At 39.2% G+C, this 27,411-nt stretch overlaps 1 protein-coding gene across 1 annotated transcript in view; it reads right to left on the bottom strand.

Moving 5' to 3' along the window:
• Positions 1-1,416: 1,416 nt before the first annotated feature.
• The window catches only part of OTOGL (otogelin like), a 133,362-nt gene continuing 107,367 nt past the window's right edge, over positions 1,417-27,411 (bottom strand). Inside the window, exons 46-57 of the mRNA XM_045032935.1 lie at positions 25,743-25,847; positions 25,302-25,409; positions 24,355-24,456; positions 23,539-23,643; positions 23,412-23,452; positions 21,725-21,788; positions 19,675-19,853; positions 16,454-16,558; positions 13,936-14,055; positions 11,637-11,686; positions 7,761-7,836; positions 1,417-3,438 (exon numbers count right to left, since the gene is read on the bottom strand). Coding sequence (XP_044888870.1) covers positions 3,238-3,438; positions 7,761-7,836; positions 11,637-11,686; positions 13,936-14,055; positions 16,454-16,558; positions 19,675-19,853; positions 21,725-21,788; positions 23,412-23,452; positions 23,539-23,643; positions 24,355-24,456; positions 25,302-25,409; positions 25,743-25,847 — 1,256 coding nt within the window. The 3' untranslated portion in view covers positions 1,417-3,237. The remainder of the gene's footprint in view (positions 3,439-7,760; positions 7,837-11,636; positions 11,687-13,935; positions 14,056-16,453; positions 16,559-19,674; positions 19,854-21,724; positions 21,789-23,411; positions 23,453-23,538; positions 23,644-24,354; positions 24,457-25,301; positions 25,410-25,742; positions 25,848-27,411) is intronic.

The following is a 27,411-nucleotide window of genomic DNA, read 5'->3' as shown; positions in this document are numbered from 1 at the left end:
CATTGTAATTCAAGTGATTTTTGAAAATATGTTTATTGATAACTCTTTAATTACAAATAAGTGCTAAGTGTTACAAAAACATTTTGTATACAAATATAATATATCATTTACCATTTCAATCAAAACCCATCAAGTGTTCCATGATTAAATCTTTTGTATCATATTTAAACTTGTGGCATTATTTGGCAAACACTAAATGCATTAATAAGTATTGGCCCAACTCCCTGTAGATATAAAAATAAGATTCCTATCTCTATATGCCAAAAGCTCTTGAAGACATTTTCTTTTTTGAATATTTGTCCTTCCAATATATTGCACTGTTATACAAACTTTGAGTATAGGCTAACAAATGAAAGTAAGTTATAGTTATAATTATGGTCATGAACTGGTACAGCACTAGCCAGGCACATTTTGGTTCTAGGTCCCAGTACATAATAGCTCCCATTGGCTGGGAAAGGCGAACTGCAGCCACTGGGAGCTGCGGGCGGCAATGCCTGCAGACGGTCAATGTAAACCAACTGTCCCGCGGTCCACCAATGGATTACCTTGACGGGCCGCAGGTTGCCCACCACTGGTCTATACACTCATTAAAACTCTAGGTGAAAACCTGGCCCCACTGAAGTCAACATACGTTTTACCATTGAATTCACTAGGGTCAGGATTTCACCCATAATATTTTATACGTTGCTACCACATTCATTGTCTCAACTGGCTAAAGTGATTGGTTCCTGTTTCTGACTATTTATGGTATCTGCTTTCCCTACACAGAATAAAATAGACAAGCAGTATTCCAAAGATATATCATTGTTGCTAGAGTAGCAACTCTATGATGACCATTAGATGAATATTATATCTTTATATAATAAAGATATAATATGATAAAGGCTGCGTGTCTGTCATGGAAGTCATGGATTCTGTGACTTTCTGCAACCTCTGTGACTTCCACAGCTGCAGCAGCCAGTGTGGCTGACACATGGCCACCCAAGCAGCTGACCTCATGGCCAACTGCTCAGGTGGCCCCAGGGACATCTGCACCAGCCACTGCTGGAGTGGCCCTGCAGCCAGCCACACTGGTCGTTGCTGGAGTGGTCCTGAGGACAGTTGCATCAGCTGCTGCTTGGGCAGCCCCGGGCAGCTGGTCCCAGGGACCACGCAAGCAGCTGCAGGTGCAGCGGGCCTTGGGGACTGCCTGAGCAGTGGTCCTGGGGGCAGCTGGAGCAGTGGCTGGTGGGGCTGGCTCCAGGGCCCCCCAGAGCTGCAGCACCCTGGGGGCCCCCCCTTAGCTGTGGCACTCCTGGGCAGCTAATATTTAGTCAATGTTATTTATATGAAGGTCATGGGCAGGTCACGTGCCCATGAATTTTTGTTTATTGCCCATGAGCTGTCCATGACTTTTATTAAAAATGCCAATGACTAAATCGTAGCCTTATTTAAGCCAACTCGCAATTTTTTTATTATACATGGGGAACAAATATTTGATAATGGATTCTTCTATCTAGCATATGAAGGTATAATATGACTCAATGGTTGGAAAGTGAAGCTAGACAAATTGTTTGGAAATACATTGGAACAAAATACAAAGCATTGTGGTGGATTCTCCATCACTGGCAATTTTTAAATCAAGAACAGATGTTTATCTAAAAGATAAGGTCTAGAAATTATTTTGGAGGAGTTCTATGAGCTTTGTTATACAGATGGTCAGACTAGATGATCACAATGGCCCCTTCTTTGAATCCATAGGAAGGTGTCTCATGAATAACTGACTGATTAAAGTTTATATACTATTTTTCTCCATAATCAGCCGAATTTAGTTCACAGGAGATGGAAAGTTAGGTTTCAGCATATGAAGTGATGAATGATACAAAACAGCCATAACTTTTAAATATATTTATTTTTCCTTTTTATAGTGACTATTTCTCATTATAAAAACAATATAATAATCCAACCTCTTTATTATTTTATTAAATTCCAGCAGTTTAAGTATCTATGAGAATTGCTTGCCCAAGAAATTCTCAGATTCTTAGCCAAGAATTTTAGTTTCAAAATAATACATGAGTGAACTCCTGGCCTCACTGAAGTCAATGACTTAACTTCCAATGACTTCTACCTGGCTAGAAATTCACCAATGAGTTTCTAGGGTGAGCAATAGAGCTACATTCTCAATTCTTAAGAATTACAATAAATAGTTGATGGCTAAGAAAATGGAGAGCACTTTTGGTATCAGATACCCAGGACCATGTGCATCCACAGACTAATTATATATATGAATTATCTCCTTACAATCAATGTTATATCCTTTTCAATGGGAGCATGTTTCTTCTCGACTCCAAATGATCTGAGACTTAGATTCAGCAAGTGTGCCCAACCTTAATATTCCTTTAAAACAATCTTTAAATTTAGTTAGTTTAAGTACAAAATATTGAACATGAGCATTTCAACCCATGAAACAAAGGGTAAAACCAAAACAGAAGGTGCACTGGTCCACTTTGAAAACAGAATACATTCACAGAATCCTCATAAAATAATACAGTAAGAGCAATTTCTCCTCTGATTGGTTGTAAAAAGTTAAAAATTGATTTAAAGTATAAGCCTACAGTGAACGGCAGAGTTTTTACATATTTTAACAGAAGTCTGAACCACCCTTCATAGTTGGCCCCTTCTATCCAATCACAATATTTAAAATGTATATATGATATTAAAAAAAAGCAAAATGCCATAGATTTAAGGAATGTAACATTATACTACAATTTAGGCCACAGGTTTTTTAAAAGTACAAAATTAAAAAGACTACATTCATCATGTTGCTCAGTGGGTTCAAGTTTAAGCAGATTTCAGTCACTGAGTAATGCCTAATGAAACTGCTAATAAGATAAAAGCAAAAGTTTTCACAAAAATTAACTCTTGGATACAGTTGGCCTAATTCAATCAAGTTAAATTTTAAAAATCAAATTAGTTTTCAGCAGCATATTGGATAGAAGTAAATAATTGTCAAATTAATAATCTGATATAAAATAATCTGATATTTGCCAATGTCTGAAAATGTTTTTGCTGTAATATTTCTATGCATTTTCTACTAAATTTGCTAAGAAACCAAGTTGGCTGAAATATTACTGATAAAATATATGTTTCTATATAATATTTATTCAGTCTGTCCAATGCCAAAAAAATATAATTCAATGATAGGAAGCCAGCTTCAATTCTCATGGTGAAATCAGGTACATGGAATCCATCAGATGTTCAATTCCATTGGCATGAACAGTCTGTAGGCTCTTGGATGACATACATCACTTCAGTGCCATTTCCTGAGCAGTATAGTGGCACAGTCAGGTTCTGTACTCCATTTTCACGACAACATTTACAGAATCTTAAATGGTTATCGATATTGACATTAAAAATTGTAGCTGAGGGGCATTTCCCTTCACAGGAAGCCACATTTATCTATTAGTGACAGAGAAAGAGAAATTATCAAACAAGTTTCATTAACAAGATGAAACAAAACATTTCAAAATTAACTTTAATCAGAATCTGTTTTTACATTTAAAAAATATCCAGGGTTTTGTAAAGGATTCTGATACATAATAATTATTTTCCGTATTAAAAATAATTTGAAAGTTATCGCATACAAAACTATGTTAAATGGTTATGTCAATTCTAAGTTGAGGTGAGTCTCTTTGTTCTTGCCTTTTCTTTTTTAAATGAAGTCAGCTTCTAAATGTTGAATTTTTTAGTACTTGTGACCACATATGTTGGCTGAGCCTGAACAAAATCTGGTGCTTTATTCTAAAGCTGTTTACCACTAACTTTTACCTTATACTACCTTCTTCTCCAAGCAATCCACTCCCTGTTCCTGGCCTAGCACTCTTGTGGAAGAGCATCTAGGCTTTTGAAGGTAATGAGCCAGATACAGAGATAATGTATAAAAGATGACAAGTTATATCCAGGTAGATCTATATGGTACTCCTTAATTAAGGCCTGATCCAAAGCCCACTGAAGTCAATGGAAAGATTCCATTGGGCTCTGGATAGTAGGCCCTTAAATAGGGATATTATTCCTGTGAGAGCAAAACCCTACCCCATACAGAGCTTCCTATAACCTAAGAAGAGAATCTTCAGATCTTCTTCTCCGTTCTCTGGTTCCGAGAAGCTGTTTAAGCTCAAAAACTTGTCCAGCCATCACTAAATCCTAAAATAGATGGATATATTTATAACGTTTAAACTGTGCAGCTAAAGCAGTGTCCTTTACTGTTGGTGGATTAATCTAAGCAAACTGTGGAAAAGTCAATCTTAAGTATTCCTCTGAGGGATCAAGAGTGGAAGCATACTAGTGTGATAGCTTTCTCCTTCCTCTTTCAACATGGCTGGCAGCTAGAGAACTGTCATTAGCCACACTATCACTCTGATAGATATGTGTGAAAGTATTAGAGCAGAGGTTAGTCAGCAAGGAACAAGGTGGGTGGGGTAGTGCAGGTTGCATAAAAGAACTTGTGCCACAGAATCCAATCTCTATCTTTTGTATTGTTTGTTTGGGACCTGAACGGTGGCTATATCTACACTTATGGCAGCATATACAGTACATACACTGCACACTCCTCTGGCATGGGTATAAATAGCAATGTAGACCGTGAAACGCTGCCTAAGCAAGTAAAGACACTCTAGAACCTTAGGGTGTATATCCTACATAGCTCTCTACACACCCAAGAAGTGCATCCCATATCTACGCTATTTTTAGCAGTGTAGTGTCCCACTGTCTCCCAGCTGCTGGAGCCTTTCCCCACTGTCTTCCCCTGGCAGAATCTTTCACTGCCGCATGTAACTATACATCACCAGTGTGGACACAGCCTACTTTTCACCTCAGCATGTTTCTACACGTAATCCATTCCAAGTGTAGACAAGGCCTATATTACCATTGGGTGTTATCCTGACCCTACTAACTTCAATGGGACCAGGATTTTATCCAATACTTACAGCATATAAACAGTTTTCTGATACGCTATTGTGCCGGGGCAGATTAGAATGCTGATACAGTTGCAGAATACATAGAATCATGAAATAACATCCATAGATATATTGAACATACAAATTGCCACAGTGATTCAGACTAGTAGTCTATCCAGTTCAGTATTCTGTCTCTGACAGTTAACAGAACCAGATACTTCAGAGGATGGCATTAGAACTTTGCAATAGGCAAATGTAGAACAAATTGCCCACACATAGGTTTCATCCCAAGCTTTAATAGTTAGAGATTGCCTTAAACCCTAAATCAGTGGTTCCCAAACTTGTTCTGCCGCTTGTGCAGGGAAAGCCCTTGGCGGGCCCGGCCGGTTTGTGTACGTGCTGCGTCCACAGGTTCGGCTGATCACAGCTTCCAGTGGCCGCAGTTCGCTGCTCCAGGCCAATGGGAGCTGCTGGAAGCAGCGGCCAGTACATTCCTCGGCCCACACCACTTCCAGCAGCTCCCATTGGCCTGGAGCAGCAAACCACGGCCAGTGTGAGCCGCTATCATCTGAACCTGCGGATGCGGCAGGTAAACAAACCGGCCCAGCCCACCAGGGGCTTTCCCTGCACAAGCGGCGGAACAAGTTTGGGAACAACTGTCCTAAAACATAGACTCACAGGGCTGGAAGGAACCTCAAGAGATCGTCTAGTCCAGTCCCCTGCACTCATGGCAGGAACTAAGTATTATCTGGACCAGTGTTTCCCAAACTTGGGACACCGCTTGTTTAGGGAAAGCCCTTGGCGGGCTGGGCCAGTTTGTTTACCTGCTGCGTCCGCAGGTCTGGCCGATCGTGGTTCCCACTGGCTGTGGTTCGCCGCTCCAGGCCAATGGGAGCTGCTGGAAGCAATGCGGGCCGAGGGACATACTGGCTGCTGCTTCCAGCGGCTCCCATTGGCCTGGAGCAGCAAACCGCGGCCAGTGGGAGCCGCAATTGGCCGGACCTGCGGATGCAGCAGGTAAACAAACCAGCCCGGCCCAACAGGGGCTCTCTCTAAACAAGCGGCGTCCCAAGTTTGGGAAACACTGATCTAGACCATTCCTGACAGGTGTTCGTCTAACCTGCTCTTAAAAATATCCAGTGATGGAGATTCCACAACCTCCATAGGCAACTTATTCCAGCACAAGCTTTAATATCCCTTCCAAAAATTTTGTCTTGAATTATAACTCTGTATTTTCTTGATATCCATATAAATGTCTAATCCCTTTTTGAATCTTGTTAAATTCTTGGCCTCAACAACTTCTTGTGGCAATGAGTTCCATAGCTTAATTACACAGTGTGTGAAAAAGTATTTCTTTTATTGGTTGTGAATATCCCACTTTTTCATTTCATTGAAAGTCCCCTAGTTCTTGTATTATGAGACAGGGAGAACAGTTGCTCCCAATCCACCCTCTCTACACCATTCATTATTGTATATACATCTATCATGTCTGTTTTATTTGTCTTCCTTCTAATGTACACAATCCCATTCTTTTCAGTCTCTCTTCATCTGCAACTTTTTCTATGATCTTGAATATTCTTGTCCCTGTTCTCTGAATCACCTCCAGTTTTGCAATACAATTTTTGAGATGGGACGATCTGTACTGTACACGATATTCCAGGATAGGTCACATCATTGATTTAAAGACATATTTTGGGGGTTATTCTACCTCCCATTCCTTATGCATCCTAACAGCTTGTTAGCTTTTTTTTATTGCAGCTGTGCATTGAGCAAAGGTTTGCAATGAGCTATTTTGGATTGATACAGTCAATTTAGAACCTTGTAAGAGTAGCTTAAATTTTTCCTCTCAGTGTGTATTACTTTTATATTTGCCTACATTAAATTTCATTTGCCATCTTGTTGCCTGTTTACATAATTTGTTTAGATCTCTCTGACATTCTCAGTCTTCTCTGGTCCTGACTAACCTAAATAACTTTGTCAACTGCAAACTTTGCTACGCCCCTATTCACACTCCTTTCCAGATCGTTAATAAATATATTAAACACTACAGGACCAAGTATGGAAGTGTGGAACACCAGCTGCTAACCTTTTGCAATGATGAAAATTGGCCACTTAAACCTACTCTTTGCATTCTAGGTAATAGCTAACTTTTGAACCAGAACAATACTTCGCTTCTCACCCCATAACTATTTAGCTTTTTAACAGCCTCTTGTGTGGGACCTTGTCAAATGCCTTTGGAAGGCTAAATAAATTATGTCGACTGGTTCTCCTTTTTCCACTATATTACTGACACATTCACATATGCACATAACAGGTTTTATAGCTGAGACGGAGACCTCACCAAAGCAGAGAGGTATGATGTCTTATTAAATGATCTCCATCAATGTATGATATAGAGAGACTTGTCATGTGGAAGAGAGAAGAACATTTATGTCAGAAAGCTCTTTAAGGAGGAATGTGTTTCCATAAGTGGAAGCATTTATACTCCCATTTTTGAGTAACTCCTCTTTAGGGATGTTATTTCATGATGGAGAGGTCAGTGCCTTTGTCAGTGATAAGCAATTATATTGTGTACTTTTCATTTAGAGTCAGATGTTATTCCAGATAGAAGGGCTCAGCACTTCTGCCATGTGTGGGCAAAAGTAATTAATTTTTACCCACACTTATGAGTAGAATAACATTTCCAGGGTGAGAGGTCTGCTTGATGAGAGGATAACAGCGTTTTTTGTTGTATATTGATGTCTGCAATCCTCTTTTTCATACTTGTTTTATTAGTATGACTCATACTCATTATGAAACACAAAGACAACAGTTTTCTATACTTACAGGCCTCTGACTTATACAGTCACTTTTTCTTACAGTTGTTCTGACTGTCACTTTCTGGCAAATCCTTTCTTCCTTTCTACCTGATAAAATATAGAAAATGTTTATTCATTAAATAGACATTGTGCTCTGTTTTTTCATTCTTTAAAATGTGAAAGGAGAATTCCAATAATTGTAATAATTGAATTCTTACATTTTAAATTAATAATATGGTAAAATATTATTTCCATATCTTAATCATTAGGCATTGACAAACCAGTAATATACTAATAAACATTTCCTGGAAACAAATACTATAGTGTCTAATTATCATATATGAACACATTAATGAGCATAGTCATAGAACATATAAAGAGGCTACAACTGTTGAAATGTTAGAGAGATTTAATAGTTATGTTGTAAAGCTTTTGAAGATTGAACCCACATAGCAAAGGCAAACCCAGTGAATAGAAAAGGGTGAAATGCTGTATTTCAAACACTATCAATTCTAAGGCTGAATTTATGAAAATAACAGACACTAACTTGAAATTAGTGTTAATTATATTCATTTAAAAGGCATATTTTAAATAATTATATCCTTGCTCTTGCTCCTTAGAAAACCTCTGGAACTGGCTATCATTAGAGGTAAACCAGCTTTAAATATCCAGCACACAGACTAGGGTCCGGGTTTACTGACTGTGGGAGAGGTCTGACAGGGCTTTGGGAAGACTTAGTAGGAGATATGCACATCTCATCCACATATGTGGGGTATTTTGTACTAAATACTACTCCCATGGCTGGAGTTGGTATGTTTGGGGATAGCAAATGCACATAGAGGTTTATGAAAATATTACATTTTTTTACAGTTCTGGATTTTTGTGGATTTTTATTCAAGCCTTTGGAAAATATCCAAATATTAAGAAGGATACTTGTGACACAAAACAACTAATACCATGATACTGAAACAAATACAAAGGTTACACAAAACCCCCATACCATAGGACACAAAACAAGTTGTGCTAGCTGTATGCATTATACAATACACTTTTACTACACCAATTTCACAACCAAATCAGAAGTCACTGTATAACTGTGTTGCCACATAATTATTTTGCATCTTCAGCATCTAAATTAAGTGGGACTAACCAACAAAGTCCCTCTTCACTTTCAACACAATCCCATTCCTGCTCCACAGGAAGGGCGGAACATATGTTTTGTAAGATCAGCAAGCTCTGAGCAATCCAGTGACGCATGTGGAGCAGCCATGGAGCCGGTGGGTACTCCATGTCAGGAGTAAAGCACAAATCTTCTGGCTTCAGGGATAGATGCCATGCTATCCTCTGACAAATGCTATGCAGAATCAAGATCAGGTTGGTTGGTATACTAAACACTGTACTTTCTTACCAAAATTGTTGTGCAAGGGCTCGTCTAAACAGTGATTTAGTGCTCAGCAGGCAAGGGGTGTAAATCTATAGTGCGTCACCCATTGTGCACTAAGTAGCCATGTAGATTGTGCTACTGCATACTAAATTTTACATAGTGCACTTTGATCTACTACCGACAGCACGTTCCAACAATTAATGGGCTTAATCCTGAGATGCACTGAACAATAGGATCCTACAGAGGATCTCTGCTCTATGGAAGACTCCAGGAGGATCAGCACCTCTCAGGATCAAGCCCAATACCAGTATGGTATTGGTTATATTACATTGATAGTCAAGTATAAATATATCCCTACAAACAATTATGTTATATAAAAAAGATTATGTTATACAAAAAAAGAAAATACATTAAAAATAATAATACCTGGTTCACAATTTATACTATCAGTAGAGACTACAGGACTAATGGCAAAGGGTAATACACCCAATCCAGAACCTGGCAGAATTATTAGGAATATAAGTTTCTTGTAAAATAAAAACATTTTTACACAAATGACATTTCATTAATTCTTACACTGCCAACTGCAATTTTTCTTTTGGTAAAAATGTAATGAACTTCCCTATTTGCCTTCCAAATTTAGAAATTCTGCAGTTGCTGAAAATCTCACTGATAACACCCTAGACTTAGTACTTTCCTGGTTAAGACAAAACTTCAACAGTGTTCCCATGCATACCCCACTTTTGCAATGGGTATCTCATAACTATGGCAAGGTAAGAATTAAGTATATGAACTCACTTTGCATGCACTTAATCAAGCTCTTTTCAAAAGGATTACTTGTTCCCATTACAACCCCCAGGTGTTGCAAGCTCTATTTTTAATTTGTCTTTTTAACTGCTTTACCCCAGGGCACATGCTTTTAGTTTGAAAACACAAAAACAAATAAAAACAATAAAATAGCATGTAATTGTATGTATTGTATTTTTGTTCTTAGCAGCCACCTCAGCAAATATTTCTGAAGTATAACAACGCCTTTCCTGAGGCCACAGAATATTGTGAAAGCTAAATCTTTCCTGATTACTGCAAAAGGCAGAAAATATTTGTAGCCATTAATACTTTAGTCTCATTCTCTAAATGAAACCCACCCAACTTGTATGGCTTCAGTGAAATATTTTGCAACTTTAAAGAATAACTCCTTTTGAAAGACGCTAGCACAATTCTTGTGCAAGGTTTTTTTTATTAGTAGTAGTATTATTATTGTCTTTCATTCTGAAAAAAGTACTCTATTAAGCTACAATCATTTCTGGCTTCTTTGCTGTGTTTATGAATGAACAACATTCCATCCACATTCCTAAAAATGGATTTTCAGGGCCTTGTATGCCATGGATGCTAAATATAATTTTATTTGATAAATATGAATAGATAAATATATGCCTTTATGCAGCCACTCTTTTAAGAGAGATACAGGTATACATATGCAGCTATCATATTGTACTTTTGAATGTCACAAGTATGACACAGTGCAATATGAAACTATACTTAAGTGTTCTTCTGCAATATTATTGATTACAGCTTAGTTTAAAAAATGAAATTCAGGATTTCAAAGGCATTTTATGCCCCAAAATTTTAATTCTGAAGAAAAAAAATGTGCTTTCCAAGCAGCTCTATTTTTGACATTTATTATTAGCTATTAATACAGAATCAAGGGTTTTATTTTATGTAGTTTAGAATTCACAGCCTAAATAACAAAGCTTTTGGAAGTTCAAAAATACAGACAGAGGACCAGATTCTGTTCTCAGTCTGTTTTTACACTGGAGTAAAAAGAAATCAGAATCTGTCACATAACCTACACCATAATTCAGAACTTATATGTTTTAAACATACACATTCATAGAATGTGAATATAACACTAGATAGCACAAGTGTACATTTGGTCTAGATTTATGCCTTTTATCATCAGCAATAATTATTTGCTCTATACCCTGCAATTTTTTTATATTTTGGATTTAAATGCATTTTCCAAAATGGAAAGGGTTAATTTTTTAATTTAAAAAATACTGTATTCCAGCACTCTGACCCTAGGAAACATACAAGAACAAAACAGAATATACCCATAATTATACAATTTGTTTCAAAATATGATCAAAATTGGTATCAATTTTAGAAAATTTGTTCTGAGCTTTTATAGAGAACACTATAAATATGTATATGTATAGTTTTGGAGTAATCTTAACAACAAACAAATCTTTTCATTATTTAAATTGAGATTACTTTTCATCTTCCTCCGGCTGTCTTTGGAGAGATTTGGTTATACTCCAGAAGGATAAGGTTAAATATCACCATATCAGCAGCCACATGAAGCAAGGCTTTTCAATAAACAGTTGTTAAAGAACTATAAGAATTTTGTTTGATTTGGGGACTGCATGCTTTTTCCTTTCTTATGTCCCAGCAACTGAGTTAAAAAACACTGCTCTCCAAAACCAAAGCCAAACTAGCATGTATTGCAGCAGCTTTCTTCACTTACACGTCTTGCAGCAGCCATCATTATAAGTCTGTACAGTGCCTCCATTCTAGGAAAAGAAAAGGGGAATATATCAAAAAAGACTGTGCCCAATGGAATGCCCTGCTGTATCCAATTACATTTAGAACAGAATGGGCTGAATCTTCAAATGGTGTAAATTGGTGCACCATCACCGAGGTCAATGAAGTTACAAAAATTCACACCAGCAAAGGATCTGGGTCAAAATCTTCAATCTGTTTTAAAATAGAATATTTGAAAATGAACTTGCCATTATGATTGAACTTATCTGAGCTGGTCTCTTTTGAATCAAGAGAGCAGTCATCTTCTATAGCCATTACCATCCATTCCCCCGCTGATGGCTCAATTAACATTGGGAGTTACTTAGACATTTTAAAAATTCCATATTTGAGCAAGATGTAATTTTGTTGAAGATTTAAAAGGGTTTATATTGCTCATGTACCACAGAAATGAACCAGTGAAAATACCAATTAGGTAGCTATTTACAACTGAATACCTATAATTTTGCATCATGTAATATATTTTCAGAGCTCTAATTCATCTCTTCATTCTAGTTTTTTAGTTTTCCTTTCACATTCTATAATTAATCTTTGTTATGGTTTTCTTCTCAAATGTATTGTAGGCAGGACTGAAGCAGGAATGCAGAAAACATATTCCTTTTTAAATTAAAAAAAGAAAGGATTTCTCTCATGCAGAACTGACATAATAAACAAGAGAAACTGTCCACACTTTTAATACATTTACAAAAATTGCAGGTAAAGCAGGAGGGTGGATGGGATAGCAGTCTTGTACTAATACGGTACAAACAGGGCCGGCTCCAGACTCCAGCGCGCCAAGCGCGCGCTTGGGGTGGCGTCCCACGGGAGGGTGGCAGGCGGCTCCGGTGGACCTCCCGCAGGCATGCCTGCGGAGGGTCCGCTGGTCCCGCGGCTCCGGTGGAGCATCCGCAGGCGTGCCTGCGGGAGATCCACCGGAGCCGCGGGACCAGCGGACCCTCCGCAGGCACGTCTGCAGGAGGTCCACGGGAGCCGCGGGACCGGCGACCACCAGAGTGCCCCCCGCGGTGTGCCGCCCTGCTTGGGGCGGCGCAAATCCTAGAGCCGCCCCTGGGTACAAAAGATTTTTTTTTAACTCATAGTATTGGTTTTCTATATTGTTATATAGAAATCACTGAATATGTTGATCAATTTTTCAAAAACAAGCACTTAAAGTTAGCTTCCTAAATCCAAATTAGCTCCTAAATAAACCTAACCTGATTTTCAAAACTGCTGAGCAGCCTCAACTCTCACTTGAAATCAATGCTTAGCATTTCTGAAAATCAGGTCGAACTGATTCAGAAGGATAATTTTAGGAACACATTCTGGAAAATCTTGACCATTATTATTATTATTTATTATTATTGCAAGATCCTAATAGAATGTGATAAAAAAGCTCCAGAAATAAGAAAAAGTTTTTAACAGCGTCAACCTTACTTTAATGATAAGGTGCTTTATTTGGGATAGGCAGAAGAATGGCTCTGTGCCCTTTCTAAATAGCATGCAACAGATTTATAGATCTTGTGCAGACTTTGAAATCGGTACTCAGGACAGATACTGCGATATATTTTTAGAAGCATTGTTTGAACAGCCACAAGTGCAAAATGTAGAATGTACAAAAACCAGAATAATTAATTAGGATATAAGCTAGAAACATATATTCCCTAAACAACAACAAAAAAGTGTGTGTGTGAAGTATCTAAGTCCTTTGAACCATAGCTATTTGGTTTATAGATGTTAATTTTTAGGTAGGTATACTAAGTAATTGGTAATCTTCATGAACCAGAGCTATTTGTTTCACATAGAGCACAAAGTCTGCAGGCCTCTGTTCAATTTATGGAATTTTTGAAACTCTGCTGCTGCACATTTATCTGCAAAGTTTCTAAGTGGCGTGAAACAGCTTATTTCATTTATGTGTTTATAAACTCTGTGAATTATAGGCCGTATTCAGAACTCTCTGCTCAGACAAAATTAAAGGAAGTAAGAACCCTATAAGAGAGCAGCTTAATACCAATTAAACAAAATTTTAAAAGTGGACATTGTTTGGGATTTATGATATAACCCTAAAAACAAACAGAAAAATAGTAAATAAGACCATTCATTGCTCATTTAAAGGTTGTTACTTACCAAATGTTTTTTTTAGATTAATCATTCTGTGGGTGTCAGACCCATAATAATTCTGAAATGAATGCCAAGCTCCAAAACAAAAGATAAGTTATTATGATTTACATCACAAAGTACAAACCTTTGTGCATTCAGTCTCATTAAAAGGGGGGCAGACAACACTAGATCCCAGTATCATAGCACCTACAGCAGTCTTTGCACACTCATATTTGGTGCAATTGGAGACCCAGGTGCTTCCCTCCTACAAATACAAAACAAAAATACCAGAACAGACAGCAAGTTACAGCAGCACTGACACTAGAACATTGTTTAGTTATAAAGGTGTTATTTCCACATGTAGCCACTAAGATAGTGGACAGGCCCTGGACTCTATTCCTCGCCAATGCACCAGCCGGAAGGAAAAGAGCCTGCACCAGAAAAAGGGCTGGTGCAACTTACTTCCCCATGAATCAGAGTGGAAACTGAATTAAGACTCAGAGTCAAAGAGTCATAGAGTTTAAGGCCAGAAGGGATCACCAGATCATCTAGGCTGATGACCTGTAGATCACAGGCCACCAAACCACCTAGCACCTGCACATTAAACTCAGCCACCAAAATTAGATCAAAGCATTACAGTCCACAGGAAGAGAACAGGAGGGACAGAGATGCTCCAGTGCCTGAGGCTCCTGCAATGGCAGGGAATTTTTTATGTCAGCTATACATAGATAATCCCAGTAAGTGATCCACACTCCATACTGCAGAGGAAAGTGAAAATACCTCAAGGTCACTGACTATCTGACCTGTGGGAAAATTTCATCCCAATCCCACATATGGCCATCAGTTGGACCTTGAGCATGTGAGCATGAGCCAGCCAGCTAAGCATGTGCGTGACAGACTGTTCAGTGCCATTTCAGAGCATTGGCCCGCCCCGTTCAGTGTCCCATCTCCAACCATTTCTGATGCTTCAGAGGAAGGAGACCAAAAACAAAACAAAAAAACAAAACTCAGAATACACTGGGGAAAGGTGAAATCCCTTCCTGATTTCCTGCAGGTGACCAGGAAGCATGAGCTATAGGAACATGTGAATATTAATCTTCTTAATATTATTAATCTTTCATTTATATCACACCCACAATCCCAAAATGCTTTACAACCTCTCCAAAAAGTATATAGTACAGGAATCACTAACACCAATCACTGGAAGACAGACACTATTTTGTGTTCTGAGCCTCTACCAAAAAACATAATAGTAGCCATTGACCCAATCCTCTTTTTACAACTCACATTGGCAAGATCGCCATATATATCTGCTTAAGTGTTTGAACAAGAGCTTCCCTGACATCAATAATAATTCCAGTGTCACTTGGGGAGCCTGATTTTTAGGTGTGCTGAGCACCCACAGCTCCCATTGACTTCAGCTGAAGTTGTGGGTGTTCTGCACTCCTGAAAATGCGGTGCCAACAGCTAGCTCCACAAAGGGACTTGGGCATTGCAATGCTAACTTTTAGGCACACTGCCACCCAGTTGAAACTGCAGCCCTGAGTTAAGCATCCAGGCTCCCTCTGCAATGCATGGGGAGAGTTAGATGTCAACGAATGGGATTCATAGAAGCCAGCACGCTAAGCTACCCAGTAGGAAATGCCAAGGATGGGGTACATCTTAAGCCCCCCCACACACTCCTTCAAAGGTAGTCAAGTGCCTAAGTCCAGGTTGGAGGGAGGCACCTATCTAAACCTGGGATTCACAGCTGTGAACCCTCTCCTTGAGTTAGGTGACTAGGCCTTTCTCATGAAAAACCAAAGAGAATGATTCCATTATAGCTAATAGCCCAGTGGTTAGGGCACTTGCATAGATGTGGGAGACGTATTTGCAAACCCCTGCTGCAGAGCAGAATTTGAACTTTGAGTCTCCTATATCGGAGGTAAATGCCTTAGCCACCAAGCTATTGGGCATTCTTGGGGGAGGGGCTTGCACTATCTCCTGTTCAAATTCTTCCACTTTGTATAAAACACTAAAAATTCATTGGAGGAGGTATTTGAACTTGGGTCTCCCACATCCCAGAGAAGTGGCCTAACCACTAGGCTTCAGAGTCACTCTCACTTTTTGCATTCTCAGACTGCCTACTTGATCAGGCCCCACAGACAAGAGGGGGTAAAGCCTAGTTTGAGAATCCCACCAGGGCTTAGCCACAAGCTATAGTGTCAAGCTATTCAGCAGTGGCAGGACCTAGGCAGTTTTGCACATGCCCAGTGGTGATAACTTAGGCACCTAGGGGACTTCCCTGGAAAATGTCCGGTGCCATGGGAATTTAGGTGCCTACAGCATTAGGCAGCAGTCAAGCAGGGATTCTGAGGACTCACTGATGCTTAAATGTTGGACTTATATGCCTATCTGCCAATTTAGTGTTTAAGTTCCTTTATGGATTTAGCCCCAGGTGTTTAGTTCAACTTCTCTGCCCCCCTATATTTGCTGGCTGATGACAGACAGCCATGTGGATACAGCTATATTGAATACCACAACTGTCCACGTGGACAGACCAAAAGTAGGAATGTGAGAAATGATAATACAAGAACCAGCTAAAAGATGTCAGTTAAATACTTGAATAAAGTCATATGCGCTACTGATACTATTATTTCCTCCAACTGCCCAGAGGCACTTACCTCGTGTACAGATAGTGTTCCATTTTCAGTATAGAAAGCACAAGACACATTTTGGCAGGTTCCACAACAAACATGATGACTGGAAGAAGGAATGTATATTTGATGCTGCTAAAAAAGAAAAAAATATTAAATTAACCCTTTTTTTAACATATAGGTCACGAATTATAAGTTGGTGTGGGGGTTTCCTTGTCTGTGTTCTCTCTCAGTAGAGATGGTCCCAAGTCACAACGTTTGGATGTGAATCAACATCCACATTCTTCAAAGTGTTAGGCAGGGACACGATCTGGTGTTTTGATTTAGGCCCATCTCTATTTTTGAGAGGTTACGAAAAAGTAGACTTTTATTTTATGATGAACCATATGATCTTTGCCTGTTCCTCAAATCTTTCTATATTCTTAGTTAAATGAATGAAGTCCATTTTGACCATTAAAACATGACATACCAAAATGAACAAACAATATAGGAGATCTATTTTGGTGAGATAAATTTACTTTTTATGCTACACATTTACAACATAAGATTGCAAGAACGAAGAAAGAAAGCTGGGAATCAAATCTAAGAGAAAATGTGTCATTTATTAAAAGAGTAAAAAAGTGACACCATGGAATAGGAATCCCATCCCACAAGGAAAAGGGAAAGCGTCCCCATGGCATATTGTCATTTTTACTTAAATTTGTGCAAAATGTGCCCACTACAGCCTCTGGAAGTATGAATAATAATTCAAAAACATCAAAATTAGAGAATTTTAATATTTACAAAAATCATCTTCTTCCACTCCCTACAAAAGAAACCACAAAAGAAATTCAACCCACTCAGGCAACCTTCCTCAAGTAAAAGTCTAAGCAACTCAGTAAGCTTTACAATGTGCCCTGGAGGCGGGTTGTCAAAACGGCTAGAAAAGTGAACCCAAAGTGAACATCTCTCCACTGATAATATCCTGTGTTTCGAGAGGAGTAGCACAGAACTCACAGCCCATTGAGAAGGTGGACTACGGTGGTATTAAGCCACCTTTGCATCCTTCCAATCCTGAGCTACTCTGAGACCTCAGCATAATTTATGCAGTCCTGGAGGCCAGTTTAAGTTATGGCTTCCTCCCAGGGACATTCTATAGTTTTCAGCACTGCCCAGACTCTCCACAGTGCTATGTGCTGTGGTCCTGCGCTCGACACAATCCTCTTGCTCCTAGCCTGCCTCCTGGCACACCCCCTACACACCTGCACTTATGAAGGGGTCCCTGGAAGGCAGCCTTACAAGGGAATTCTTCCTGACTGGATACTGGGCTTTTTAGGACCCCTTTACATTTTTCCAGCCCCTTCATCTGGCCTAAAGGTGTGGAGCAGGGGTGAGGATCTTACCCTTTGTTTCTAAGATAGCTAAGGCCATATCTGCACTTACCAGGGATTGACGCTGCTGCGATCAATGCAGTGGGGGTCGATTTAGTGAAGACCCACTAAATTGACTGCATCAGAGGGGTAGCCGTGTTAGTCTGGATCTGTAAAAGCAGCAAAGAATCCTGTGGCACCTTATAGACTAACAGACGTTTAGTCAAAATGTCTGTTAGTCTATAAGGTGCCACAGGATTCTTTGCTGCTTTTAAATTGACTGTAGAGTGCTCTCCGGTCGACTCTGGTACTCCACCGGAATGAGAAGATTAAGGTAAATTGATGGGAGAGCGTCTCCCGTCGATGCAGCACAGTGTAGACACCGCAGGAAGTTGACCTAAGCTACATTGATTTCAGCTACGTTATTCACATAGCTGGAGTAGAGTAACTTAGGTTGACTTACTGCGGTAGTGTAGACAAGGCCTAAGACTCAAACTTTAAAAGTTCTTCATATCATGGCAGTATAAATTATTGACTTTTTATAGGCAATCACGGTAGATCAACATCTATAATTTCCCCAAGAAGCAAACTGATTAGCTATCTGTACACTATAGGACACATATGCTTTACTGGAGAAGCATCACTAAATAATCGGACAACCAGGGTTGGCTCCAGCTTTTTTGCCGCCCCAAGTGTCGAAAAAAAAATAAAAAGCCGCGATCGGCGGCTGCTCTCCTGTACTGCTTCATTCTTCAGTGGCAATTCGGCAGCCGGTCCTTCCCTCCGAGAGCGACTGAGGGACCCGCCACCGAAGACCCAGATGTGCCACCCCCTTCCATGGGCCACCCCAAGCACCAACTTGCTGCGCTGGTGCCTGGAGCTGGCCCTGCGGACAACAATTCTCTTCCTATATAAGCTGAAGTTTCTGAGTGGTCTTCAAGAATAGCCCCATGCAGAGTGCACTGCAAAAATCTGTCTTACTCCCAAATGACATAATGTTCAAATATGAGAAAATGTAGTTAGAGGAATGGTTTCAAATTCTTTAGCAGAGATAAGCTAGTTTCTACATTTAAGAGGTTAAATACTTCACAACTAAGGGCTGTCTATGCAGCACCACAGTCCAGACCACAGGGGTATGATTTGTAGAGCGTTCTAAGTGCCCCATATAGACCCCGCTGGCATGGACTAAAAGGTACCTAGTTCACTTTAGTGTAGTCCTGGACCTTTTAGTTCATGTCAGCAGAGTCTACATGGGGCAATTTAGAGGGCTCTGCAAATCACAGCCCGATAGTCCAGACTGCAGCACCATGTAGACAAGCCCTAAGATAAGACCCCTAACCAAAACCCCAGATCTGAATACTCCATGAACTTTCAGAAAGCGGATAGGGATCAATATCCATATCTGAAAGTTTGCAGTTCAGGTCCATTTCTACTTATAACTTGCAAGCCATTTGCAGCCTAACTGCCAGCTAGATTCCCCAAGTGGGGAATACTGTATCAAAGTTACTACTTCTCTAGTTTCTTGTGCTGTCTACACACACAGCCTGCTTAAAATATGCACATATTTCTTACCTGCTGCTTATAACTTTTTGCCGTGTAACTATTATTTTTAAATAATAGACTTGCAATTTGAAAAAAAAACTCTTTGTTCCTGGCAACTTCTGAACTGCAAAATGAAAAATTTGTTTATAAAACTTAAATAAAAAAACCTCACTAAAGCAAGATTTGTCATCGGCCACCACCCAACAAACACAAGATTACTGCCATTAAATCAAGTTCTTATTATTCCACTTGCTGGATAGATGTATTGTTAAGCATCCTCTATTCAATTTTCATAATCTGTAATTAGGATGTTTTTGTTCACAAGTTACATCAGAATTGCTTTTTAAAAACACTCACAGCATCACATTGTTGAGAACAGTTCACAACTGTAAAATCCATGGCATGATATCCTGTGCTGTGATCTTTTTCTTGTAAACACTGTACCGTGTAACAAAGATTTTCATCCAAATACTGAATCATCGATTGTCCAGGATTCAGCACAGTTACTTCTTGGAAGACACATACATCATCCTTTTCTAATAATAATAATAAAGAGAAGAAGTGGGTCATTAGGAAAATGTTTTCCGTTAAGCAAATTATCAGAATCTCATTCAAACAACTAAGACTAGATCCTGCACTTTGTGACCATTTTGACGTTTACTACTACAAGTATGGATTGATCAAAGTAAGCTCCTTGACTTCCCATCCTGGGGACAAATTCTGTGTTCCCTTACATCCAGTGCAATTCCACTGATTTTGATAGAGTTCTATGGAGACGAAAATCAGTGCTGAATTTGCCCTCCGCACTTTAAATATGTCACATTTAGATGTGTATATTTAGTTGTGAGAGGGCTTCCTAGGCAGGAGGCAATGTGCTCTTCCAAAGCATGTGGTGCACTGCTCAGGACATACAGGGAAATGAAAAGGTCACTGGGATGGATTTTAAGCAACAGCCTGCAACTTTATTCACTTACAGCTGAAAAGGGGTGGTATACACACATTCATCTCACACACAAGCCATTTAGCTGGGTCCACTGCAAGGTTACAGGGCTCCCATCATATAACCAAGAACCCAGGGTAAACCCTTCAGTCTACCTCCTAGGACTCAGCTCACTTCTACCTCCTCTCATCCTCACCTCCTACCTCGCAAAAAGAGCAGAGTACCAACAAGGGGACCTTGGTCTGCAAAGACTTCAGGCCTCCCCTTCTTACAGGCACAAGGTCCACCAGCAAAAATCCCAGGTCTCATTTGCCTCTGGGATGTAGTCCTTTTAGCTTTTATCCATTCTGGATACCAGCTGCAAGCTGAGACAAACTGTAAATTCCTATATTATCATTTAATATCAGACTTCCAAATGCCTTTCTTCTTCATCCTAACTGCACGTCCACAATGCTGTGAGGAAGGCAAAAAACACACCAACTCTCTGCCACTTTGGCTCAACAGGAAAAAAAATTCCTCCCTGATCCCATAGCCAGGCGATCAGTCACACGCGCAGCAGCCTTGAAACACAGCTCCCTCTCTACGCTATAGGGAGGAAGGGCAGAGCAGCTGAAGAGGCAAGGGTGCTCCTGAAGTTTAAATTATTTTAGGGAGGGGCACAGAAGCCAATCAGGTCTCACTCTTCCCTCCTGGCTAACCAATAGGATACAACAAACTGGGACCCAGGTCTGGCATTTTGGGGCACGTGCTCCCCACCTTCCCCCTCTTCCAGGGGCAATGCATTTCTTTTTCTGGTCCAACCAATTATGTCCCTCCTAACCCACTGAGAGGGCTGAGGGGGCATTTCTCAGGCATGGGCTCTCCCCTCTTAATTTCCCTTCCGGGGATAGTGCATTCTGACCAAACATTTCTACCCCAAACTCATCTGCCCCAAGATGGGTGTGGGGCTGAGATTTTTCCCAATCAATCCCATATTTGGGGCTGGTAACTCAGTATCAGCACATACATGAAAAATTTTTGTCCATGTTTTACACTTGATTTGGAATTTAATTGTTAAACTGGATAGAAATGGGGACTTTCCTAGTATTTGGGAGGAAAAGAAAGCCTACAACATAACACTGCTTTAAAAAAAAACCTGAAAAGCTATAAAATGTACAACTACATAATGTTAATAATACTCCTGGCTTGGGGCTGAAGTCAGTCTTCATATTTTCTGCATTTCTCTAATATTTAACACTGTGATAATCTAATTATCTATATATATTTAGTCTGCAAATCACAAAAATGTAGCTTTTCACCAATTAAACTTCTATCTTTAGAATTAACATTGAGACATTATACACTGTAGATATAAAGTCACTTTAGTGTTTCCATCTTAGAAGGCCAGTATTAGCCCACTCCTGCATTGCTTGTGTGCTTTTCTTTAGTAAAACAAAAATTAATAACATTAAAAAGAAAAAAAATTACCACAGATGTACTGCATGCATCCACAAGCACTATAAATGCTGTTGTCTATTTTTTGAACTTCTCCCTGTGTAGTAAGAAACAGTTTCAGAGTCAAATACATCAAATACAATTTATAAGGCTTACAGGAGACACCCTTTTCTTAAAACATACAAAGCTACTGCCACTCCAGCCTAAACTTTGAGAAAGAGAAAATCACAATCCATTACAATAGACAGCAGATTATATGGTTGCCAGATGCATTACTGTTAACAAAAACTAAGTGGTACACTTTCTTTTGGTCTGAATATAATGACAGTGTAGCTGAATCTGAGTTTTAATTAATACTGACCTGAAGAAGAACTTTGAAACTTGCCTCTTTCACCAACAGAAGTTGGTCTGATAAAATAATATTACCTTACCCATCTTGTCTCAGTTTTAATTAGTTTATTTTTTAAAAATCTGTATTTACTTTATTTTGGATATACTTTCAAGTGACAAATCTTGGTTATTTTAATAATAAAGGTATATCTGGTCATAAAATACCACTTTGACAGCTCTGAAACCTCCTCCATGACTTCAGTGTAAAATTCTGTACTACCGTACATCTCTTGTAATTGGTTCAGAATTTGGCCTGTTATGATCTATATTACAGTCCTTGCATTATATCCACATTACATGTTCCTCATATGTAGAGCCCTACATGGATACAAAATTTATATTCGCGGATGGAGACATCTGTGGATATAAAGTGGATATCCACAGAAGTGCAGGGCTCTACCAGGAGCGGCATCAGCGAAAGTTGCAGCATGTTGGGCATCTGCTTCCAGGAGTCAGTACCCTGCCTGGGCAGCTCCTCTGGCATGGCTGTACTGGCCATCCCTGCCCACTGGGGCAGGCACCAGGCTCATTGGCAGCTGTCACTGGTCATGCTAGTGCATGCAAGCGGCTCATACACTCATGGATACACTAGCATGACCAGGGACGGCTGCCATAGATATCCGCATCAGTGGATATAAATTTTGTATCCATGCAGGACTCTACTCATATGGGGGAGGGCATGTGATGGGAAAATATGCCTTTCACCACAGTGATAGTTCAGAGTTACATCATTCATTATCATGCATTTTCCAGGTTATAGCAACTAGTCTGTTTAAAACAAAATAGAAAATGAGAGAGGAGGACAGTATATCTAAACTCTCATATGTTACAAAGGTCAAAGATATTTAATAACTTTCATAGGAAGCATATATAATTAACAAAACAAGCTAACATTCTTCTAGAAACAAAGCATGTTCATAAAGCTGATTTCTTTCAATAACAAAAATTAATTTTGTAACTGGTAAAATTTTAAGCATGTAGATCCTAGTCAGTATTGAACAACAGTAAGATTACATTTTCTTCCCTTCAGTTAGGTCTGCTTAAAACACACATAATCAAGCTTCTCCAGTGGACTGATGGTAGCAACACAGGATCTAAAATAGGGGGTTACAAGCTAGATTTGGAAGATAGGAGACAGTGTTTCAACACCTCCCCATTTTATAATCCATGTACTGGCAAATATATGATAGGCAGTGTTGGTATCCCCAATCCCATAGCCTATGATGACAAACTTAAGGAAGGGACAGAAACAATAGTGCATAAAAAGAAAGAGGGGAATAAAAACACTGGATGTTATTAAGTAACTAACAACTAAAGGAAATTTTCTTACCACTTTACAGGTTGGTATAGTAAAATTTTCACAGCTACATTCTAAGGAGAGAGGAACAAAAGTGTATCAGTCAAAAGATGTTAACTTTTATTAATAAGTAACTAATAGCAGATCAAAAAATAATTACCACAGTGCCAGTCTGGACAACACTGTCCAGGTACTTTCTCTTTCACAAGTTGCATGTCAGCTGTGCAGTTCAGAAGAGGCATTGAACAAAGGTTCTCATCACAAACTAGATGGGGGGAAATGACATGGATCAACATGGATCAACTATTCTAACAACGTTGAAGGTTTTTCATAGAATTTTGTTATTACTGTTTAATATTTGTTAAGTTCCAATAGCATTCTTGGCAATGTACAAGGGACAAATAGAGAGACAGGCCACGATTTCCAAAAGTTAGCGATTTTGGTTATCTCAGTTTTTGATGCCCAACTTGAATCACCTTAAAGGGTCTTACATTTTCAAAGTCTGCTGAACGCCAGTCATCTGAAAATTTTGCTCCATCAAAGCAACTCAAGTTGGTCACCCAGCAGTTGAGGCACCCAGAATCACTAGTAGTTACAGGAGTGCTCTAGCTGTATATCTGTAAATAGTTAGTAGATAAGGTGTCAGTATACGGTAGCTGACCAGAGGCATGGAGTCACTTCAGAATGGTGGTGAACAACATTCCACTTCTTGTTGCAATGCTAATGCATGGGGATAGCGGTGAAAACTGAAACTTCTTCAGAGCCTGTTAAGGGCAAACTGTGAAAGGGATGCCAAAATACTGCAATAACTTAGGACATTATACAATACTGAACATTTTATAATACTATATTTTTAACATTTGGATAAATTCAACTTTAGATGGAAAGTGTTGAATCAGTTGAAAAAAATAAATACTCAGCATATAATATTGACTAGATACAGTAAAACCTTTTAATTAAAAACAGCTAAACTTACCACAATGGTAACGAGGACAACAGGAACGCATAGTGCTAAGATCTACTGTGAGAATTTCCCCCTCATTACATAAAGGAACAGGCTCAATGCAAGACTCACAAACTAAAGTTAAAAAGAAAAAACCAAATACAAAGTTTAAAATACATCATCAGAAAGTTGTTACATATGAGTTTTATTCTACCCACGTTCTACTGTGCCCGCCTGCCTGCCAGCCAGCCCCCTGGGTATCTAAGAAACTTTTATTGAATAACACGTTCAAACAAATAGATAACTGAATGCAATGATACAGTAATGGAAGTATCTATTGCTTTGTCTGGTGTTGAGATTTATGCTTAGACTGTTGCTACATGGACTGAAAAAATGACTGTTGGTAGGCTATAATCTATGAAGCTGCAGACTGAAGGCAAAGGTCACTTAATTCTATAAATGAAATATGTCCAAATATTTTCAGATAAGCCCAATTTCTGTACTTGTGTGTGAAATGCCATCATTCTTTAGTGTGCAGTTCAGCAGTAACATTTAAAAAAGTAACCTTGGAATAAAGGTCCCAAATTGCAAAATGATACATGCAAGTGGACACTTATAGCTGTAAGTGTCTGCCCAGGCCAATCCTGTGACAGCATTCTCAGGCAGCCTTATCAAGTATGCAACTAGAGACCCGTCTTTTTACATTTGTAGATAACCTAACAACAGTGGTTCTTAACCTGTGGTCCAAGTACCCTGGGTGGGGAGGTGTCCGCAGACTATATCTAAGGGGCCCACGAAAGACAGACTGAAAACTGACTGAACAGATTCAACTATATATACACAGACAATAGATTTCTAAAGGGGTCTTGTACCTCCATTCAAAAGTTTCTAGGAGTCCTCAAATGAAAAAAGGTTGAGAACCACTGCCCTATAATATCCTGTCTACCCACAAGGAAGGTAGTATAGTAAAGGCTTCTTACCACATAGATAAGAGAAACAACAAGGATCTTCCTGTTTTGCTTCAACAATAAATTGGTCCTCTCTGCACTCTGGACGGGGAGCATTGGGACATGCCAAGGGATCACATTCTACATAACAGACAATCAGTATCTCTCATAAAAAGTCACATGAGTAATCCTAAAATAGAAGAATCTATTTTCCTTAACTTTTTTTTTCCATTTTCTCTTCTCTTAACAAAACTAAATTGATTGGAAATCAAAACTGACAGAAAGAACAAATATAAAAATAAGTATAAACCCTAAGGATCAGAGCAGAAACAACATGAGGAAGAGAATAGAAACCTCTCTCATAAATTATTTACAGTGATCTGTTAATACAGGCAGAATCGTCATCTGGTACAATTACCAGACAATGTAGGGATGAAAAATATGCTCTTAATCTTGTCTCCATATATCACTTACCACATTGGTATTGTGGACAGCAGGAAAGGGCGCTATAGCCTACCATCAATTTTTCACCATTTTTGCATGTTGGAATAATAGCCTCACACAAAGTCATGTCACATTCTGAAAAAAAATGGCATATGCAAATATTCATATATGTATGAATGTGACTAGACATTACATTTGTTGATAACTGGCAAGTGGTTACAGGTAGCTATCTAGAGAGTGAAAATACCAGTTCAGCTATCCCATTTGCCCTTTATTTCCACAAAAATATTTCATTAAGACATTAAAACAAGCATCTTATGACTAACATATCAGATACTTTTCAGAGTAGCAGCCGTGTTAGTCTGTATCCGCAAAAAGAACAGAGTACTTGTGGCACCTTAAAGACTAACAAATTTATTTAAGCATAAGCTTTTGTGGGCTACAGCCCACTTCATCAGATGCATAGACATCTCAATTGATTGGCCTCTTTCAGTTGGTATGGCTACTTCCACCTTTTCATGTTCTCTGTATGTATAAATATCTTCTTGCTGTATGTTCCAGTCTATACATCTGATGAAGTGGGCTGTAGCTCACGAAAGCTTATGCTCAAATAAATTTGTTAGTCTCTAATGTGCCACAAGTATATCAGATACTAGAAGCATGCTTCTTTTGGCAAGAAACATGGACAGACAGAAAACTAGCATCTGACCATCAACTGACACTAAGCTGCTTTCTGGGAAAACAGTAACATGCCAATTCATGATTCACTTAGAAGAAGCAGTGGTGCAAAGATGTAGAATCATGAAGATTCTAACAAGGCATTCTACTGTGCTGGCAGCTCACTGATGGAAATAGAAAATAAAATAGTTAACTACATAAGAGGAAGAACGGTGTTGTCATTAAGGCAGAGGACATGGGATCAAGGGAATTTGGATTCAGTTCCTGGCTCTGCGAAAAAGTCTTCTCGTGTTTCCTTGGGCAAGTCTCTCTATCTCAGCTCCCATGTGTAAAACTGTGGTCAGTCAGAACATTTCCTTTGTCTCACCCTATGACTTGTCTATTTAGATTTTAAACCCTTCACGGCAGGGACTGTGGACTACTCTGTGTACATAACAAACCTAGCACTAGGGGACAGCAATCTGTGTTTGGGCCTATTGCCAATACTGTTATCAATAATACCATTATATATTATTGCACAATAGAATACATAATGTGCAACAACTAGGGAGAATTACCTTAGGGTTTGCCTACATGAACATTTATACCATGGCAAGCTGGGGTGTGAATCTACCCCACACTAGCCTGCCGCAGTCTAACTGTCCATGTGCACTCTGCTGATGCATGTTAACAGCTTATAGAGCACTTTGCTCTAGTCCTCTTTGGACCAGCTCAAAGAACATTAACAAACTGTTAATGTGCATCAAAAGGGTCCACACAGGTAGTTACACTGCGTCAGGCTAGTGCAGAGTAGATTCACACTCCAGCTTGCTGTGGTTAATTGTTCATGCAGACAAGCCCATACTCTTCTATTTAAAAGTGAGGACTGTTCTATCATATCCCTTCCAAGACAGGAATAATCTGCAAACTGTTTAGGAAAGTTTAGCCTATGTAAAATTAGCCTACATGACATAGACTATGTCTACACTAGCACTTTTGTCAGTAAAACCTTTGTTGGTCAGATGTATGAAAAAACACATAC

The sequence above is a fragment of the Mauremys mutica genome, chromosome 1 (assembly GCF_020497125.1).
Source record: "Mauremys mutica isolate MM-2020 ecotype Southern chromosome 1, ASM2049712v1, whole genome shotgun sequence".
In the NCBI taxonomy this organism is placed as follows: domain Eukaryota; kingdom Metazoa; phylum Chordata; order Testudines; family Geoemydidae; genus Mauremys; species Mauremys mutica.
The sequence above is the reverse complement of the archived record's forward strand: the minus strand, read 5'-3'. Positions and strand labels throughout refer to the sequence as shown.